Source organism: Prunus dulcis, chromosome 3, assembly GCF_902201215.1.
Source record: "Prunus dulcis chromosome 3, ALMONDv2, whole genome shotgun sequence".
NCBI classification, from domain to species: Eukaryota; Viridiplantae; Streptophyta; class Magnoliopsida; order Rosales; family Rosaceae; genus Prunus; species Prunus dulcis.
This window is the reverse complement of record NC_047652.1, coordinates 997,689-1,018,675: the sequence shown is the minus strand read 5'-3', so window position 1 is coordinate 1,018,675 and position 20,987 is coordinate 997,689. Positions and strand designations below refer to the sequence as shown.

The 20,987-nt window shown below is 35.1% G+C and overlaps 3 protein-coding genes across 5 annotated transcripts in view; 2 read left to right on the top strand and 1 right to left on the bottom strand.

Moving 5' to 3' along the window:
* The window catches only part of LOC117620871 (aarF domain-containing protein kinase 1), an 11,458-nt gene extending 5,704 nt beyond the window's left edge, over window positions 1-5,754 (top strand). The window contains 9 exon segments of the mRNA XM_034351114.1: window positions 712-842; window positions 943-993; window positions 2,185-2,232; window positions 2,961-3,081; window positions 3,183-3,363; window positions 4,370-4,507; window positions 4,673-4,785; window positions 5,162-5,233; window positions 5,316-5,754. Of these exon segments, the coding sequence (XP_034207005.1) occupies window positions 712-842; window positions 943-993; window positions 2,185-2,232; window positions 2,961-3,081; window positions 3,183-3,363; window positions 4,370-4,507; window positions 4,673-4,785; window positions 5,162-5,233; window positions 5,316-5,398 (938 nt within the window). The 3' untranslated portion in view covers window positions 5,399-5,754.
* A 5,562-nt stretch (window positions 5,755-11,316) lies between these two features.
* On the bottom strand, window positions 11,317-15,894 carry LOC117621366 (isocitrate dehydrogenase [NADP]). Of its 2 annotated transcripts, none has more exons than XM_034351798.1 (16): window positions 15,684-15,894; window positions 14,848-14,891; window positions 14,629-14,738; window positions 14,249-14,286; window positions 14,068-14,145; window positions 13,932-13,985; window positions 13,759-13,860; window positions 13,517-13,608; window positions 13,310-13,413; window positions 13,139-13,207; window positions 12,923-13,038; window positions 12,791-12,825; window positions 12,525-12,667; window positions 12,315-12,437; window positions 12,091-12,190; window positions 11,317-11,743 (listed from the first exon to the last, which is right to left on the bottom strand). In XM_034351798.1, the coding sequence occupies exons 1-15, from the start codon at window positions 15,730-15,732 to the stop codon at window positions 12,112-12,114; spliced, it is 1,236 nt and encodes a 411-aa protein (XP_034207689.1). In that variant the 5' UTR covers window positions 15,733-15,894; the 3' UTR covers window positions 11,317-11,743; window positions 12,091-12,111. The 2 variants fall into 2 exon arrangements, with proteins under 2 accessions (XP_034207689.1, XP_034207690.1); XM_034351799.1 differs by having other exon boundaries at window positions 12,102-12,190.
* Window positions 15,895-17,929: 2,035 nt separating this feature from the next.
* LOC117623325 (DNA repair protein recA homolog 1, chloroplastic-like) overlaps window positions 17,930-20,987 on the top strand; it is a 9,122-nt gene continuing 6,064 nt past the window's right edge. Inside the window, exons 1-9 of one of the 2 annotated variants that reach the window (XM_034354264.1) lie at window positions 17,930-18,308; window positions 18,522-18,613; window positions 18,760-18,835; window positions 19,311-19,373; window positions 19,451-19,580; window positions 19,748-19,833; window positions 19,922-20,047; window positions 20,373-20,477; window positions 20,609-20,665. In XM_034354264.1, the coding sequence (XP_034210155.1) occupies window positions 18,075-18,308; window positions 18,522-18,613; window positions 18,760-18,835; window positions 19,311-19,373; window positions 19,451-19,580; window positions 19,748-19,833; window positions 19,922-20,047; window positions 20,373-20,477; window positions 20,609-20,665 (969 nt within the window). In that variant the 5' untranslated portion in view covers window positions 17,930-18,074. The remainder of the gene's footprint in view (window positions 18,309-18,521; window positions 18,614-18,759; window positions 18,836-19,310; window positions 19,374-19,450; window positions 19,581-19,747; window positions 19,834-19,921; window positions 20,048-20,372; window positions 20,478-20,608; window positions 20,666-20,987) is intronic. The other variant, XM_034354263.1, reaches the window with a different exon arrangement.

Genomic DNA, 20,987 nt, shown 5'->3' with positions numbered 1-20,987 from the left:
AAATAATCTTAAATGTCTGAAAACTTGATCAATAGGATTTTATATGAGAGAATGAACAAAAGGACTACCTGAAGTTCAAATGCATATCAATTTCTCTGTCAGATTAACCTGGGTTCAGGGAGATTATTGCCTGAGACAAATTTTGAGAATTTTCTATCTTTCAAGTTCCTTCAAAAGTTAAATTCCAAGGAATGCTCTAGAGAAGTGGAAAAGGAAGTTATGTAAGAAAGGATTGTATCGTGATAGTTTAGAGTTGATGGATAAAAATGAGGAAACAAATATTGAAAGAATAATTCATCATGCCAAATATCTCCCCAAAATTGACTTTTAGCCCCATTAACAATAATCCCCAAGATGTGTATTTCAAAGGACTCCTAAGGGAACTTCTCTCTACAAATTGAGAATCTCACCCATTGGATTAGACTCGGTTCATGGTTCTAATGTTTGAACACCATTATCAGTCTTGCTCAAAGGAGAAGCAGCACAGCCATTTTAGACATTTATTTTCAATAAGCTTCCAATTATCCCTACTTCCTAACACTTAAAAAATATGATTATTTCACTATTCAGAATAAATGGACAAGATAGCACCCAAAAAGAAATCAATTTAAATGCAGTGGTACAGTAAGCTTGGACAGACAATTGCCATCATATGATGATTTTGCTGCATCAAGCATGATCTGAATTTTAGTCTTGAAATCATTATTGAAGATAGTGAAGACAATAATGGTTTTCGTCTCTTTAACTGTTCTACAGACTTTATTCAGGAGGCTAGGAATTCTGAGACAACTGCCAATAACTTTGCCAACAACAAATGGGTCAAGGTTCCTCGTGTATTTTGGGTATTATAGCTGGCATGCTCCTCTTCATTTTTTATTTAGCCATCTGTGGAATATCTTTAATTTGGCAATACAAGAAGCTGACCACCATAAATGTGTCCAGGACTTAACGACTCATCAAGTTCTGACGATGGAATTCTGTACAGGACAGAAGGTATAGCCTTTTGAACTTGCTTGTGTAGTATGCATCTGTGTATGAATTTGTTAGAGTTCAAAGATTTATCAAATTTTGTTGACCACAACTAGTACTACCATCTAGTCCCATAAATTTTTTCTAAAAGGAAATGGCTGGCTAGAGTATATTGCGGAAAAATGTTGAAAATTTCTCTTTTTTGGGTAATCACCAATGGCAGCCTAGGGATGGTGGATGTTAGGACCTGGGCCATGGTGCCCTAGAAATATGCCATTTAGGTCTAGGGCAACCAGTGTATGCTGACCTGTAAGCTTATAACACGATAATGTTAGACTTGGCTACAAGTGTAAATTAGTGTATATTAGGGTGTAAATATGCCAATCTACCATAAATTTTCCATGAAGAATTCGTAAGTTTGATGGTTATTAGTTTCTGGATATTGGTTGAAGTGGGCCTATAGTATATACTGTCTTGCATGCATATACTTGTTATTCCCATTGACTAAATCAGTACGCAAGTATCAAATGGACATAGTGCAGCTGTATTAAGCTTAGAACTTGTGTTCTATGATTTGTTATGTTGTCGCTAAATCAAGTAGAGTGGTATTGGAGGTTAATTAGTGGAAGAGTGTTATGGGGTTAGGATTTGAATAGGTCTAATAAAGATTCAATTCTGATGGCTGTTATGTTGCTGAAATGGTAGTGATTGTAGCACTGCAGAAAATCAAATAATGGACTAGAAGAATATACATATACATGGTCTCCAACACTTCTCCTTTGAATGCATTGTGTCAATACTTACAGGCTACTGGCCTTCTTAATCCTAACAAGGCTAAGACTCTAAGATAAGAAATTGTAAAATGAAATTAGCAACCCATAAAATACCATGAAATCCTTCAAGCAGATGTGTTTTACATTCCGAAACAACTAAACCTTTAGAAAACCCAAAGTAAACCAGTGACTTACTTAATAATAATTACTGTAGCCTAAAATTTCCTAAGAAGGATAACAAGCAGTCCGCCATTGAATTTAAATAACTTTTTGAATGGTTTCATTATTCGTTTTTTTTCTTCTGTAAATCTGCCTTTCATTATCTTTCAACAAGCTTCTTGTCTGTATCACTATCATGTTACTGATGTTATTTTTGTCATATAATGTTTTCCCACTGTTCTGTGCTACTAATGCCACTAACAATAATTTCTTTAGAACTCAGGTTGATGATGTAGAATATCTGAAGGAAAGGAGAATACACCCAATGAAGGTTGGTTTTCAGTGATAGCTACAGATTTTATTTTTATATTGTAAGTCCAGGACAAATGAAACTATGTGAATGCCATTATATGTTTTGGGGTTGAATTTGATCTCAGCCAATTTGATATTAGGCTGCTTAAATAATCTGAGCTGGAGCTTGGTTTGGTGGCTGACTTTTTAGGGGGTGGAGGCAGCAGTCTTCTAAGCTTTTATGCACGCGAATGAACTAAATCAGATAGACAAGATTAAACAGAAATAGTGAATGAGGATTATGAACCTTGAGCCTAGTCAAAATATGGTTGGGCAGGCTAGAGTCGTTTCTTTGTAATCCAATTGGGCTTGAGAAAATCTAGTTAGGCCAGTATTGGAGCATTGGGTAGAACCAAACCAAGATACCAATGAGCATTTCAGCTCATTTCAGCCCCTATGTCTTATTCAAACTAGGTTTTATATCTTATTTGAAGTATGTGTCTATGCGTGTGCGTGCATCTTCACTTCTGGTCATACATCTCCATGCATACACATTGATAAATCCTTGTGCAGTTGAGAAAATGTTTTTTTAATTGCTTCTCTTTATTTTGTGTCTGCTGGGTGTAAGTGTCAGGCCACTCTTATTATTATTATTATTATTATTATTTATTTATTTATTTATTTTCTGAATGATCTGAAATGCCTTAATTGGTAAAGCCAATTGCAGTTAGGATAATGATTTTTAATTCTGATTAGTTTGTATTATAGGTGGCAGAAGTGTTGTTGGAAGTGTTTGCTGAAATGATTTTCATCCATGGTTTCCTGCATGGAGATCCACACCCTGGTAACATATTAGTTTCTCCTGAAGGTCAGAATGGCTTTTCTTTGGGTATGTGCTGAAAATAACCCCTGTAGGTAATTGTCTCAGTTGAAATTGCTTGTATTGTTGGGCTCGTGATGTGATTTACTGTCCACAATTTGGCCATGCAGTTATTCTAGACCATGGAATATACAAAAAATTGGATGAAGGATTTAGGTTGGATTACTGTCAGCTCTGGAAGGCATTAATTCTTCTGGACTCAAAAAACTTGCAGCGTTTGGGTGAACAGTTTGGTGTTGCGAAGTATTCTAGATACTTTCCTGTCATTTTTACGGGAAGAACTATTGACAGGTGATTGATTGCTTTTAAATTTTCTACTTTTTGTCAGTGACTAGCCAGTTCTGCTCCCTAGAAATATAAATTGCCCTCACTGTTTTAGGTTTACCTTGATACTTGCCCTTTCCACCTATTCATCCTTGCATGTAGGGACCTTGAGCTTAAATGATTAATATGTCCATATATATGAAAGAAAATTATTGGAAGTACATTGTGTATTTGGGTGTGGGTGTGAGAGCATCATCGTCATCGTTTGCAGAAGGCCACACGAAGGATTTTCACAGGAAAATAAAAAAGAGAAGAAGGATATTAAAGAAAGAGGAAACACGGGAGAGAGGAGAGAGAAGAATACATTAGAAAAGTTATTAACTATTGGTATTCCCAGTGCACATTAATTAAAGAAATAAAAAACCAATTTATCATTAATCTCAGCCATTCAAAGTGCCTCAATCTAATTTCTTAGAATATGTGTCAAAATGTGGGTTAAAAATTGTGTCACCCGTTTTGGTGACAGGGTTACATAGTTAGGGTACCACCCAAAACTCAAGAGTTAAACCTAAAATATAACCAATTAATGTTGCCGTGGAACTGGCAGAAAAAAAAAAATTGCACCGGCCGGGCGACTGGCGGCCACACGGTGCCTGTGTCTGTTCCTTAATGAACTTTCGTTTAAGAGAAAAACTCTCTATGTATACATATCCCTCTCTCATTCACTGGTGCATGCATTTGTATGTATGATTGTGTCTGTTGCATGTGAGCATGTTTTAGAAGTGACGAAGATAGTGGCTCAAAGAGATACTAGATGCACCTCTTTCGTGTGTTAATCCTCATAGATGATATTCACTTTGATGTGAGGCTAGTTTTAGTACTAAGGATCTATCCCAAGAAGGATTTCCACTTGATACTGAATCTATATCTTCTTTTCCTTTTTATATAATTAATATATCCTGCAATAAAGCATTTGTGATCATGTTAACAAAGTACAATGGTGAGTTAATTGCACTTTTACCATGTGTTGCAGTAAATCGGCTCTTGGGAAGGCAATGTCAGTTGAAGAAAGACGTAATCTAAAGCAGGAGCTGAAGTCCCTGAAGATGGAAGACATATCTTCATTTATGGAATCCTTGCCATCAGATTTTCTCACAATATTGCGTACTGAGTAAGTAAAAGAATGAAATCTCTCTGCGTATGATGCCTCTTGATATTCTTAACATTCTTTATTCCTGTAACTTTATCTCCATATCCAGTGGGCTACTGGGTTCTATCGTTAGCAAGTTGAGATTGTTCAAATCTCTAATTGCTGTATTTTTATCTCCGTATCCAGTGGGCTGCTGAGGTCTATTGTTAGCAAGTTGGGGGCTCCACAAAGAGTCAGGTTACTAGCCTATGGCAAATATGCATTATATGGTCTTTCTCCAAAGTTGAATCCTGAATCTGGTAAATTTTGACGTATAATACCATTTACTTTTGTCCAATTGCATTTCTTTTTTACTTTATGGAACGGCACTTTTTAAGTTTAAGCTGGAAACTCATTTGCTGACTCGGGAACAACTTTCTAGTAAGTTGGAGAAGACAAACCTTTTCAAAGAAAAACAAATGTTCAAATACAAATACTGAACTCCAACTTGGGAATCTAAAACACACGTGCATCATGTTAATTATTTGTTCTGAACATTTAGGACTTAATGAAAACCGAATAAGTTATCCTTACTCCACAATTTTAGACCACAATTCTAGAGTGAGTTTTCAACCATGTCATCTTCTGTTACATTGTAACTATAATTTATTTCCTTAATTCTGATTATGCTTTCAGATTTTGCTCTGAAAGTTGTGTTCTCCCGATTGAAGGCAAATGCAAGTTACTATAGGTTAAGGCTTATTATTGGTAAGAATGCATTTGATTTTCATCTATCTAACAATCTAGTTAAAAAAAATTCGAAATGACTAAAATGCTGATCAATTTTCAGAGGTTCTACAGCTGCTTTCATGGATGGCAAAGGTCAAGCTTCTTCTGTATACTATGTATGAAAAGATAAGGTTGTGCTGTTAGGGGCATTTTGATTGTTTCCTCTTGGCAGTGATTTCTTCTAACTAATGTGAAGTTCTTTTGTGAAATGTCTTTTATTTATTTATTTATTTATTTTTTGGCACTTGTATAGTTCAACGTAAGTGTCCTTATTTAATTTTTTGGTTACATTGGAGTTCGACCTTGGGGTTCGAACTGGGGTGCCAGGGGAGGAAAGAGGAAGCCCCCACCACTGTGGACACACACAATGCTGTATTTTTGGACATGGAACGGTTGATCTTTCTTTTTCTTTTTCTTTGTGTAACATAAAATAAGATACTTTTGGTTATCAGTTGAGAAATCAAATTGTAATATAAATATATATGGCGTCCATTATCTTATTTTAGCCCTTCAAATAAAAAGATGAGATACCCAGAAAATGAAAACTAAAATGAAAATGTTTTAGGTTTCTAAATAAAAATTATTATCTTGAAAATTATAGATGTTTGAAGATCTAATTCAATGTCACCAAAATGATTCGATGGATTTTCTAAAATTCATTATGAAAAAAAAGAAAAAAGAGGACCCACCTAGCGTCAAGGCGCCTACCGAGCGATTTGGCTAAATAGTAATTGATAATGCTCTAAACACGTGTATTAAACATGACATGAAAAATGCATACATATGTGTACAATACTTGTATTGTATGTTTCCTTTTTTAAAAATGTGTATTTTACCGAGTGTTTAAGACATGTACATAAAACGGATGTATTATTGAAAAATACTTACTATATGTATTATACGCTTATTAAAGGTGAAAATGCTAAATTCTTTATATGAGTAATAACTCTGGAAAAGTTAAAAATCAAAAGGGGACAATAGAGACTCGAGTAATGCCCTAATAGTAATGGATAATGCTCTAAACTACTATTATCGGAAAACAAAAATCAGGGAAAAAATTATTTTTTTTAAAAAAGGGATCCTAGTATATATATAAGTTGTATAGCCGTGTGGCCATACTATTTTTAAAACTAAATAAATAAATAAAAAGCCGCGTATAGCCGTGTGGCTATACTATTGTAAAACTAAATAAATAAATAAAAGAAGGGTATAGCCTTAAAAACTAAAAAAGAAAGTATAGCCGCGCGGCTACACTATATATATAATACAAAAAGAGGACCCGCCTAGCGCCTAGCGATTTGGACACAACATGTCAAAAAAAGGTCTAACATAAATAAATAAATAAATAAAAAGCAGGGTCTTGCCGTAAAGCTATACTATTTTAAAAACTGAATAAATAAAAAAAGACTAGTATAGCCGACCGTCTATACTATTTTAAAAAATAAATAATATAAAAACCCAAGTATAGCCTAGCGGCTATACTATTTTTAAAAAGAAAAAAAACTTATATATAAAATTTAAAAAAACGAGCACCCGCCAAGCGCCTATCGATTTGGACACCATGTGTCCAAAAAAACGTATAGCAGCGCGGCTATACTATTTTATAAATAAATAAAAACCTTATCATAGCCTCAATGCAATACTATTTTGTTTTTATAAAAAAATGTAGCAGTATAGCCTTACGGCTATACGCATTAAATACATTACATTTAAAAGGTATAGCAGCGCAACGATACTTTTTATTAAAAGAATTTTTTTTAATTAAAAAAATGCATTAGTTTATAGATATTCATTTGCTAGTTTCAACATATCTAAAGCATATATTGAAGATATAGAAATTTCACAGTAAATCAATCTTACAGTTCAATTTTTTCTTCTTGTTTTTTTGTGGGAATGTTTGTCTTTGATCTACCTCGTTTTCTCGAGTGCTACTAAATTTTTTCATAGTTAGTAAAATAAGGAACGGGAAAAATAAGAATTAAATACATACGTGTTTTATTCTTCAAAATTTTGGCAAATTACAACTGAAAAGTTCGCCCACTATATAATATTTTAATATATATTATACTTATTCAACAATATGTGAAAATTATGTGTAATAAGTGAATTTTGTGTGTATTATTGAAAAATTTATATTTAAAAAAAACATGTATTAAACATGAAAAATATTTACGTATGTGTAAAATAAGAGTATTGTACATTTGTTTTTAAAAAAATGTGTATTTAATTGAGTCTTTAAGACGTGTATTAAAAAAGACGTACGTCTGTGTATAATACTAGTATTAAAGGTTAAAATGCTAAATTCTTTATACGGTAATAACTCTGAAAAAGTAAAAAATACTGGGGACGATAGGGACTTGGTTAATGGCCTAATAGTAACAGACAATGCTCTAAACTACTCTTATCGATAAACAAAAATCGGGGGGAAAAAAAAAGGATCCTAGTAATATATATATATATATATAAGAGAGATCCCAATAAAGTCGCTCGACTATCTAATTACTTTTAAATCTTAGCAATTACATTAACCATTCGTTTGGATGAGAGAAAATAACATGAAATTTAGCTAAAAGTTGGGAATTTAAGAGGGGAAATTGACAATTCCATTGTTTAGCAACTTAAGCGTGGAAATACGCAACTTGTGGCAAATTGAATCCCACAGGTGGAATATATATATATATATATATATATGTTTTGTCAAATTGAATTGATGTGATTTTGAATAGTTGGGTTGAACTTTATAGTTAATTTGGATGTGTTGAATGATAATTTAATATGAAACTTAATGTTAAAATGTATGATAAATATTTTTTTTGCAAAAAGAATCGGGTATTCGAGGCCGGTATGGGGGATAGTCCCCAACAGGGACGGGTACAGGGATTCCCCAAAAACTATTAAACGAGGATGGGTTAAGGGACAAGGGCAGGGACGGAGAGTGGGAACTGGGATTGTATTGTCATACCCGATACCTACTCGACCCGTTGCCATCCCTTGAAATACATATGGAAGTGCTTCTGGAATGACTAAAACTGTTCAAAAAGTTTTTTTGGCAGTATAATTTAGAAGTACTAATGGATATAAAGGTATTTTCAGAAGAAGCACTAGCAATTACAATAAGGTTCTGGAAAACATTTCTGGCTTATGGAAATGCATCACTTTAATGCCTAGTTTTCTTCCAACTTTTTAAATGCCTAAGGAGACTATCTCCATCAAGCAAAAGGTGAAAATGACTAGAGAATATCATCATAGAAGTGTAGGTGAGATTGATCCCGACGTCATCCACATTATGGCCCTATGGACTCAAGTACCATTCAATGTCATGGTTGAAAGTAACACTATCATTAGAACTCAACCGACCTCTTTCAATGGATTTTCTAAACCACCTCCTTAGATAAAATTTAGGGAGGAAGTGAGAAAATCCACATTCAACATGCTCCAACTCCTAAAATAGGGAGACTTCTAGGAGCTCCTAAATTTGAGGAGAGATAAATGACTCCTAGTGCCTCCTTATAATTAAATGTTGCTTTACTTTAATGCTAACTGCAATTTTTTTTTTAAAAAAAATATGAAGAGGGAGCATTTATGCTAAACTTAAAAAAGAAATAAATCATTTATGATTCCCTAGGGAGCATGGTTGGAGTTCAAATTTTATAAGTAGCTCCTAAAATAGTTTTTAGTGTTTTTAGCTAAATTTTAACTAAAAAATAAGGGTACTAATTTTCGCACTTCCTTTTTATCCACTTACACTCCATTTTTAAAAAAATTGTATGTTCTTACTCCTCTTTGGTTCAATACACTCCTTTTTATCTTATAGTAAAAAGTATTTTAAAAAAAACAAAAGAGAGTGTAGGGGCATAAAAAGGGAGTGGGAAAATCACCACCTAAAAATTGAGTGAATTTTATTTATAAAAATAAAAAGGTACATCTAGTTAGGGGGGACGTAATGTATGCATATCTATACATAAATAAAAGCTTAACAAAAAAACAAAGAGTAAATGCAACGCAACACAAAACTAAACTATTTAAATCTAAAACTTTACCCTACGAGGCTTTGAAATCTTAAATTCCTCAGTTATATCTTAATTGTCGATATTATTAGCAAACTTTTTTTCAATGTGGACAATCATGCAATTAGCAAGGAATTCATCAGCTATGGTGCTCCGAAGTCTATTCTTAATAATTCTCATACATGAAAAAGCTCGTTCCGTTATTGCTGTAGAAACAGGAAGAGTCAACACCAACTGAATCAACTTGTAAAGCAAATGGTAGTTTTCTGCCAAAGTTGTTTCCTTAATTGTTGACATAACTAAGAAAGAGTGGTGAGATCCTTAAAGCAGGGAAGGCTATGCATATCATTTTGAAAATAGTTCAACTCAATTTCTAAAGCTTTCAAGTCACTTGGACTGAAATCAGTATGATAGAATTTCTCAACAAGTTTACGTAGATGCCCAGTATTGAATGATTTGAAGGAATTATGAGGATCCAAGAATAAGAAATTCAACTGTTTGCTTTGGAAATCTGTCATTTAACTCCCTCAACATGCAATCTATCACATCATTAAATACATCAACGCGATAATAATGTTCAAGTGTAATAAAATCTTTTTGTTGACAAGAGCGACGTGTGCCAATCATGTAACAAAAACTCATATAAGGAACATCAATATCATGTTGTTCACAAAATGATACCACGCTCATGAATAAATCATCCCAGTCATGTGCCCTCATATCTTAGAACTGTGATTTTGTGTTTTCAACAATGTTTAAAGCACTTACAATATCTTGAGTTTCTGTCTGAAACACTTGACAAAGAAAGTTGGTTAATCCCATAATTTTATACATCAGAAGAAATGAAAACACACACTCAAAATACATCATAGCAATATAGTTATTCTCTGCATTGCCACGAAATTGTTGGTTAGGTCCATAATCATTGATTTCCTAAAGAAGTATTTTAGTCTCTTTAAATAAACTCATCAAACTTGTAATAGAGGCAAAGTGAGATCCCCAACGAGTGGCTCCAGCTCGTTTCAAACTACGACATTGATTAAGTCCTCTACCTGTCTCAAGTTCCCTAGAATCCAACTACTCTTTGAGTTGAGCTTTTAGAATTAAATTTAACTTATTACGGCGCTTAGCAGAATCACTAAAAAAATTCACAATGTTAGTCAACATTGAAAAAAAAAAATTCATACAACTTTCACATGCTTATATTGCTTTTGATTGTTTTTGTTAAAGGAGAAAGTTTGAGTGGGTGGGGATACTGTTTTTGTTAAAGGGAAAATTTTGAGTAGGTTAGGTTTGAATAGGCAGAAGAAAATTGATTGTATTGGGTAATTTTTGGTTTGGCAAAAAATGGAGTAGGCAGCTGCCTACTCTATCCTTAGGGTATGATCACCCTGGTGGGTTGGGTTTAAGTAAGCAGAAGAAATTTGATTGTATTGAATATTAGGTAATTTTTGGTTTGACAAAAAATAGAGTAGATGGCGGCCTACCCTGGTAGGACCGCCCCTGCTGAAAATGACTAGAGCCTCGCAATAAATCCCGTCATAGAAATGTAGGTCAGGTTGATCACCGTGCGAGAATAAGAGCATCTCAATCGGAATAACAATTACACATCCAGGAACCCAAAATTACACTCCAATGCTCTGAAATGTTATGTCAAACCTACATCTCATCAGAGAATGTACAAAAGTTCTACATTTCCATTTATGCTTACACCTCCATACGGCGGGTTCTGCATGGAGCAAATAGGGAGAGAGTGCACTTAAAATCAACATTCTATCTTATACCTAATGACTACGGTAGCAGTAGGGCATGGAGATCAATAGGCTTAACCATTCTATGTCCTTTTCCGGATATGGATTTACCAATGATTGTTCAAATCTGTTTGCAAGGAAATCAGACACACAACCTCTGTTGGTTTTAGTAATTCCAAGTCTAAAATTTCGTTCTTCAACATTTGTGTTTTAATAAAGCCCGCAGTAGGCAATTTTTGCAGCAGGCAACCAAAAATTTCAATTGCAATCTCATAGCTTTCCTATCTCTGCTGAAATGGGAACCGAAATCTGACCAATGAAAAAGATCAGAACTGAATTGCTTGGTTCTAAATTTCAAATGAACTTCAGAGACCAGAAGTTGTCTGTTCTTGAAATAGCCAAGAAAAGATCAGAACTATTACACACTTGGGCTACAAACCACAGAGGTGATTTTCAAATGTCATTTTCGCAAACAGAGCTTCTAAAACTTGATTTCTTGCTGGAAATCACTAAAATTGGCTTAGCCATGAAAAAGGTCAAACTTGCTTACGGAAGCAAACTGATGAAGAAAGAACATTCAAATCAGTAAGAGTCGAGCAATTAAATTGTGCACAAGAAACTAATACACTAAAAACAGATGAGTCAACATCTCTAACCACCAGAGGGGAAAGATTCCGCCTTCCATTATTTCTTTCGGGAGTACAAAAGGACAAGTCCACAGTTGTCTATCCCTGAAACAAAACCCAGCACTCATTAACTTTAAAAAAAAAAAAATGCATAAATGCAAGTATCAAATGAGAAAGATATTTCAAAAAATGAAGAAAAGAGGGAGAGGGTAAGACAGTTTCTACAGAAGACATGAAAATCACAAGGAAATAAGAGCAGCTAACAATATCCAAATGGCAATTCATATTTCACATCAAATTCAGATCATGTGTATTAAAAGTTGCCACCTATGACAGGTTTTAGCTAACGCTATTTTACATAAGCATAAGATAAATTTTCTAAACAGCAGAAAAAATAAAGCATAAAATGGGCAAGGAAGTAACATCCAATGCATAGAGTCAAGTCTGCAAACCCCTCACGTACAACTATTCTTTCAAGAAAGCCTTGCTCTGAGTTGCTCTGCCACAGCTTCAATGAACTCTTCCGTATTCAAGTAGTGGTTCCTAGCAAGCCTGCAGCATACATAAGCATGTTATAAATGAAATCACTGCTCATATAGAGACACACAAATAAACATAACCCACACACCAGCAGAGACATACATTATGAAGATATAATAATTTTTTTGATACTTACTTAGGTCCATGAATAATGAGTGCAAGATCCTTGGTCATTTTCCCAGATTCCACAGTTCCAATGCAAGCTTCTTCCAGTTTCTGAGTGAAATCCAAAAGCTTTGCATTGTCATCCAACTTTGCCCTGTCAAGAAGACACATTTAATCATTTTAACAATGAACCTTATATCCACAAGGAGCACTAACTTGGAAAGTAAACTTTATAACATACCTGTGTGCAAGCCCTCTTGTCCAAGCAAAGATAGAAGCTATGCTGTTTGTACTGGTTTCACCTCCTTTCTGGTGAACCCTGTAATGCCGAGTAACTGTACCGTGGGCAGCTTCTGCTTCTATAGTCTTTCCATCTGGGCACACCTGTAACCATGAAATACCCTCGTAAGTGAAGTACAAGGATTCACATGACAAAAAGAATGTCTTGACGGAGGACGGGAGAGGGGATGGGGGAGAGAGTATACACATGAAACAGTTATAACATACCAGTACTGATGTCATCAATCCAAGAGAGCCAAACCCTACAATGGAACCATAAGTTAAAAATTGCATTCCTCTGCATACGAAATCTTTGATGATAGACGAAACAAAAGGTAGCTGACAGTCTGCCATACAAACCTTGAGCTAAGAAATCACTCTGCACATCTCCATCATAATTCTTGCATGCCCAAACATACCCACCATCACTTTTAAGTGCATAAGCCACCATATCATCAATGAGACGGTGCTCGTACCTTCCAATTGAATAAAATATAGTCAATAACATAATTTAACCTGAAGATCCATAATGCTAAATAAAAATGAAATAAAATCATCAGGCTCTTCAGTCCTTACCATATGCCAGCAGCCTCATACTGTGACTTCCACTTGGCTTCATAAACTTCTTGAAATATGTCCTTGAATCTTATCTCATTAAGAAACAAAAATATAGATAGGTCAGAGAATGATAAGTCAAAATGTTAAAGGTCAAATACTTAAAAACAGGGTAATTTATAATCTGCATACCTTCCATCATATTTCTTAAGAATAGTGTTCTTTGTGCTAAGATAAAGAGGCCACTTTTTCTCATAAGCAGTGGTCATGGAAGCCTCTGCAAAAGCACGGATGGACTGCATGCCGAAGAAACACATACAACAAAAGGAACAAACAGAGTGACTCACAGATATCAAGAGGTTCTTTCAACGGAAACACGAAAGGTTTAGCAAACCAAACCTCATCAGTGTTGTACATGGCCAATGCTACTCCCCCCTCACCTGTGAAGTTGTACACCTCTAGTTCTGTTTTCTCATCCTTTCCGTCTGGCACTGCAAGCATTTATCAAGTAATAAGACAAGAAACTAAAGGAATGTAAAAACTTTATTTTTATTTTTATCAAGATGTACATTGAATAGATAATCCTAACTAGATTAAATTTTATGTATACAAATCCCCTAGTCTCAAGCAAAGATATATACCAAACACCAATTTCAGTTTCCCAGGTCCTTTAATGACAGCATCAGTTGCTCGATACTGATCACCAAAAGCATGTCTTCCAATGCATATTGGCTTTGTCCAGCCTGGAAACAGCAACAATCAACATGGTTCTACTCCAACAAAAATATAGAGCCACAATATGAAATTATCATACCTGGGATAAGGCGAGGGATGTTTTTGCAAAGAATTGGTTCTCTGAAAACAGTACCTGTAGAAAAAGCCAGCAGCCATTGTAATTTAGCCACAAAATTGTTCAAAAGATGAAAATGTATAGTTGCCAGTTCACTAACCATTCAAAATATTCCTAATAGTGCCATTGGGACTCCTCCACATACTCTTCAAGTTAAACTCCTTAACACGACCTTCATCTGTTAATTACAACCACAATAATATGGAATTCGTCCATTTCTCAGTGCTGACTGAAAATATTAATATGGCAACAAAAGTGTTAAATTCTTCAGTAGTGTATACCTGGAGTGATAGTTGCACATTTGATTGCTACATTGTACCTAAAATACCAAGTGTTAGAGATGCAAAATTAATACCATAATAATACGTGAAAATAAAAAACATACTTTAGGCTCTCTTTTTTCTTCTTTTTCCCCCTTGTACACAAACATATGATGTGAATTGAATGCACTCGGGAACTGAATTCTCTCACCCTCCACCCCGTCTTTATAAGGTGCAGGAAGGAGGTTCCATAAGGCCAAAAGGGTAGCATAAAACAACTTTCTGTACTGCCTAATCACCATCCTAACTCACTAATCACTAACCCACACCACATTAGAGATAGAAATTCAGAGATAAATATTCATTTGTAGAACTTCAAGTAGAGTTGAAATAAAACGTACTTAAGAGTAGCCTCTGCACTTTCAACAGTAACTTTATCATCAGTGGCATCACGATGAGGAAGACCAAGGTCAAAGTACTTGATGTCCAATTCCAAAAAGGGTAAAATAAGCTGCAGATACAAGTAATAAGCATATAAGCAATCTTTATCATGATCAGAAAAAGTATATATTGAGAAAAACTAGTATTGATGGGAGCCCTTAAGAGTGTGATGTAGCCACCTTATCCTTTATGGATTTCCAGAAAACTCGCGTCATTTCATCTCCTGTACCAAAAGACATTGTATGAGAAAGGGGAAGGTGAAATATCTTCAACCCATGTACACACGGTATGTAATTTGTAACAACATTGACATATTTTAGGACATTGGGAAAATACATATGAGACGCAACCAATTTAGTGTTACGCACATGTTATCAATAAATTAGGAATATTCATCACATAAATTCAGGAAAACACTTGAATCACATTTCATTTCATTCATTCAAGTTCAACAATAGTTTTAGAGGCTCAAACAAAGGATCTGCATAGGGAAAGATAAAGATTCACTAGTCTCCGGAAATTCCAATTACAATGTCGTTTTATTTATAAAATCCACAAGATCAAAACTTCATCAAACAAATCCTCTGTATATAGATCTAATTATTTTGTACAGATCTTCAATGACAAGTTAAAGGGTCGTCATCATGCTCTCAGGTAGCCGAATTAGTAGTTTTATGGGGGGAAAAGATTCAGGTACTGTAAAAGATCATTACAGGTTTATGGGTTTTCTTTTAATAAACTTTTTACTGAATAAAAAATGGTAAAAATAAAGATGAAAATAAAAGCCACCACCTTTTGGGAGGACAAAAGCAAACAAACATTTTGGAGGCGGCAAAAATGAAGCTTAGCAGTCATCGAATAGAACTATGAAGTTGCTCATAGAAGACTAACGAATCAGAAGCGATCAGTACAGTTGGATGAGCAGATAGGCATGGAAATGGATCGGCGAAATGATCAATTAGTGCGTATAGGCCATGGAAATAATCAGATCGGAGCAAATAGATGAAAATCTCACCGTCCATCTCCACGATGGGGTTGGCCACCTTGATCTTCTGGAAAGCCATTGTTTTCTCCGTGGGACGATAGGTTGGATAGGTAGATAGGAAGGTAGATAGGAATGGAATTAAAGGCAGAGAGTCGCTGAGTGGTTTTGAGTCTCTTTGACTGTGAGAGGCACACACTTAACAAAGAACACGGCACTCTCCCACCACTGATATGCTCTTTTATTTATGGCAAAAGCCGTTTTGACACTTCAATCACTTTTGACCGTATAATTTCAATTCCGTCAATTTTACTATTATAATTTCATATTTATAGCAATTTAAGGATAATTTTAATTTCTATCAAATTATTCTTAACTTCTGTAATCTATTCAGGGGTATTTTGGTCCAAAACTTACATCCCCTCCTCAACAAACCAACTCTCAAGAACAGTACCACCCAACCCCAGCTAGCCACCATACCCTTGTAACTAACCGCCACCACAGCCTCCCAAGGCCGCCCCAACCCCATGATATCATAGACTCATAGATCTATTTGTATTTAACAATTTGTGCAAGGAAAATAGTGAATGTTAAAATAAATAAATAAAGCAATAAGAACACAATCAACAATTGAACAAAAACATAAGGAACCCAAAACATAATTGGGCTAAAATCAGAGGGGCAACGGGTCTCCAAAGCCCCCACCAAAAGTCCCACTTCCAATCTCTCCTCAATTTGCCTTCTCTCTCCCAACTCGATCTCGTACATATTGCTTGGAGATGTCAGTCGGTCTTGCTAGCTTATGCCTTGTGCATTTGTTGGGGTTGGGGTAGCCTTGGGAGGCTGTGTTGGCATTCAGTTACAGGGTGTGGTGGCTAGCTGGGGTTGGGTGGGGACTGCTCGTGATTGTTGGCGGGTTGGGGGAGAGGATGCATGTTTGGACCAAAATACCCCTAAATATATAACAATAGTTAAAATAATTTGATGGAATTTAAAATGGTCCTTAAATTTCTACAATTATGAAATTACAATAATAAAATTGACATAATTGAAACTACAAGGTAAAAAATAATTGAAATGCCAAATTACAGGGTAAAACTCAGGAAATCAATGTTTTTATTTTTTTCGTTGGAGGAAATCAATGTAATTGAATATTCAAGGGGAGCTCTGTTTTCTCTTTTTCCTTTTCTTTTTCTTTGATGTTTTTTTTTCTTTTTGGTGATTGGATATGCTCCTGTCCGATCCACCAACCAGCTTTTCGCATACTACAACAAATTTTATTTTATTTTTTAAAAAGAAAAATATTGATATAATAATAATAGAAGCGTTTGGTTTCAATCTAATTTAATTGGAAAATTTTAAATTTGATAACAAAGCTAAATGAATGTATTTCAAATAACTCGATGGAGTATATATAAAATCGATTTGTTTTCTTCTTCTTTTTTCTTATTCAAATCTTTGCTTATATAGATTGTAATAGTCTATGTGAACAATTTTAGTTTATATTGTCGTTTTATAATGTCATTTATATCCATAGATTTGGACCCTCCATCTACATGAAGTCTAAATTTTGTTTGAAGTGCAAAATCCGAATCAAGAGAGTATGAAATAAAATGAAATTGTTCAAAACTTCAATTTGAGTAATGGTATGTGACACAAGAGAGCATGAAATAAGTAATTTTTGAATATTTAACTATAACATATATGAGAATGTTTATTGACATTCCTTATCTATTGGCTTTACCTCAGCTTTGTTGAATGTTACTAATCATATTTCCCATCCTAGTGATCAAACTAATCTTATAAGATGGAAGCCTCCCTTGAGACTATTGTGAAACTCAAATTTGATGGCTCTCTAAAAGCTTCATCTTCCTCGTTTAAAAGCTTCATCTTCCTCGTTTGCTTTAGGGTTCATCTTTAGAGAGAAATTAGGAGTTCCTCTTATTACTAATGCTTACCACTTATGCTTCGCAGATGTTCTTGTTATTGAAGGATATACGATGAATGTGAAGGAACCTTTGACTTTGCAAAGATCAAACATGCTATATAATCAAAATTATGGCAATAGAGGTAAACCCCATTGGCGTTGGTCGCACGTTTTTATTTTGAAGATATAGTATAGTTATTATTTGATTATTTTTAACTTTAAGCCACCATTTCAAACAAGGAATTTATTTCCCACCCCATTTGGGGCCAAGAAATTAATAGGACTTTTTGTCAGGGTTTTTTACTAAGATTTAAAGTTTTGTGGGGCTTTTGACTAATTTTCGCCTAAAAAGAAAGAAAAGGAAATAGGTTCTGGGTATCCTCACGGTCACATTGCTAGCCTTTTCCCCATCTCTTCATATTTCTCTCTCCACTCTTCGTTTGTTCGGGCGCTGCTGCACCTGCATCTATAATTTCATTTTTTGTAGTGTTTTAGTAATGGGTTTAGTGTTCAGAAGCAACAGCGGAAGCATGAGATACTTTTCGACCCACTCAAACTCACACTCTCACTCGCAGTGCTTACCTTCTCCTCTGTTATTCCGGTCTTCTCTCCCACTGCGCTTCAACGTACACTCAATGGCGGTGAAGCCCATCAAAAGAGTTCGCTGTGAGCTCCAAGCCAAAGTCAATGGTGCTCTTTCTGCTGACTCCGACCCCCGCTTCATTGACCGAGTATGTTTTCAATACCCCTTTGCGCCTTTTCACCTCAATGTTCGTTTTGTTTCCCAGAAGCAGAAAAATGCTGTTGAAGAGGCATGAATGATACCCACAAGCATAAAAAAAAAAAAAAAAAACTATAACTTGCACTGTTGGTTTATGACAAGCACTAGAAAATGTGAGCTAAAAGTTGATAAATTCTGATATTATGGTTTTTTTTTCTTTCAGCAAAAAGCACTGGAAGCAGCAATGAATGATATAAATAGTTCATTTGGAAAGGGTAGCGTTACAAGATTAGGTAGTGCTGGTGGAGCTTTGGTGTATGTCCTTCTATCCTTGTCATATCATTGTTTATGTTCACCCCCTTGGCCTTTTTTCAATTTTAAGCAGCATGATGGAGCATAAGACCACCTGCTTGTATGATTTTGGATGGAAAGTAGATTATTTGAGACTTTATTTATTGCAGTGAAACTTTTCCCAGTGGCTGCTTGACATTAGACCTCGCCTTAGGTGGTGGCCTTCCAAAAGGGAGAATTGTAGAGGTATGTTTCCATTGTATGTTTTCATGCTTCATCGTTGTATCTATCTTTCTTTTTTTCGCTTGTTAAGTTACACATGCATCTGTTGGGGATTGGAATTTGGACCCAAGAACTCACTTTCCCTTCACCCTGTTCTGAATGCGGAGAGGTTTCGTAAGGCCCAAAGGCCAATTTCTGTTTCTCATTTGATTTGATTTGATTGTTTTCCTTAACACTTCTAATGATCAAAGATGCATTGTTTAATTGGAAAAAATTAATTTTTTTAGTGGTAATATATATATATATCCGGTAATGTTCCTCGCAACTGGTATCCTGCTACAGTTACTTGATCCAAGAAAATGGCATAAAATACCATATGTATGCAGAGCAAGGAGATCTGGAAAGTTGGAATCCTGTGGAAGGATCCACAAAAATAATAGAAAAGGATGTAGGTAGTTTCCTGTACAAAACAATGATCTATCTTTGTATTTATTTTCAGATATTTGGACCAGAAAGTAGTGGAAAGACCACTCTAGCACTCCATGCAATTGCAGAGGTGCAGGTATAGTTGTTTCAACTGTCATCGGAAATCTTTAGCTTCCGGTTACTGAACAATGGCTTTTCAATGGTAATATGCAGAAGCTTGGAGGAAATGCTATGCTTGTTGATGCAGAACATGCTTTTGATCCAGCATATTCAAAAGCACTGGGGGTAGATGTAGAAAATCTGATTGTCTGCCAGCCTGATCACGGCGAAATGGCACTTGAGAGTAATATATCTTTCTTGTTTGTATCATCGTGGGAACTTTTTCTGACAAATGTGTGTTTGTGGGACTGATGCAATCATTCTGGAAGTATTCAGAATGGCAGTAGCGTGATGCTTAAGTAATAAATTTAGTGTATGCATGATGTATTGATTGGTTTTCTGTCATCTCAGTTGCAGATCGTATGTGCAGATCTGGTGCCATCGATCTTATCTGTGTTGATTCTGTCTCGGCTCTCACTCCACGAGCAGAGATTGAAGTAACCTTTTATTTTTATTTTATTTATTTCCTTGGGAATTTTAAACTTCAGATATGCAATTGCTCATATCTGATCTTGCTACGTATAGGGTGAGATTGGTATGCAGCAAATGGGTTTGCAAGCACGCCTTATGAGCCAAGCTTTGCGCAAAATGTCAGGAAATGCGTCTAAAGCTGGATGTACTCTAATATTTTTAAATCAAATAAGATATAAGGTAATTTTAATTAATTCTGTTCATACATATTATATATATATATATATATATATATGGATGGTATGTACTTGGATTCATTGAGTTTGAGTGCCTATGTCTTAGCAGCTGATTTTGAGCCTTTGAGCTTTCACATATTTATGATGACCCATAATTGGGTCCATTGCAATAATTGAGTGCCTAGGTCTAAGCAGCTGTATTTGAGTAATTAATTTTTCAGATTTATATGATTTCGATTGTTCCTTCAGGCTTCTTTATTAGTTATTTTCCCCTAATCACAATTGTTTCACTTCCAGAAACTAATGGCATCATTCATTCATTTTGCAAGATTGGTGTATACTATGGTAATCCAGAAGTGACATCTGGAGGAATTGCATTAAAATTCTTTGCCTCAGTTCGGCTTGAAATACGTTCTACAGGGAAGATAAAGTCTGTAAGAACAATAGCCATTGTTTCTTATTGCATGACAACTATTTGATGGATGAGTATATTTATCTGTGTATGTCACCGAATAGAGTTTGATCTATGTTGTTTGTTCATACAACGTACTTCTGTACTGATTAGGTAAAGGGAGATGAAGAAATTGGGGTTCGGGTTCGTGTAAGAGTGCAAAAGAGTAAGGTAATTTTGAATGCATCAAAATGGTTTCTGCATCTGAGGGTTGTACACCATGTGCAGAAAGAACATTTTTATTACTTTTGCCATTATGATTACTTAAGCAGTAATTGCACTTTCAATATAAATTTCATAACTGGTATAAAGTATGACAAGTTGTCTTGCCATTTCTTAAAGGTTTATGTCTAATTTCTCAAAGTTTTTTGTCCCAAATCTACACTGTGCCAGAAGTGCAGCCTGTGACCATGAAAACCGTTGTAACAATCGACAAATTGTTAAATTCCCCTTTTGATTTTTCTGATATTATGAAACTGCTTCCATCCTTTTT

What these genes read in the sequence shown, in the direction of transcription:
- LOC117621366 (XM_034351798.1), bottom strand. Translation starts at nt 15,732, where the DNA reads ATGGCTTTCCAGAAGATCAAGGTGGCCAACCCCATCGTGGAGATGGAC. An exon ending in ATGTGCAACTATCACTCCAG is followed by an intron (nt 14,146 to 14,248) that starts GTATACACTACT and finishes TGTAATTAACAG; the next exon opens with ATGAAGGTCGTGTTAAGGAG. An exon ending in ACAAGAGGGCTTGCACACAG is followed by an intron (nt 12,438 to 12,524) that starts GTATGTTATAAA and finishes TCTTCTTGACAG; the next exon opens with GGCAAAGTTGGATGACAATG.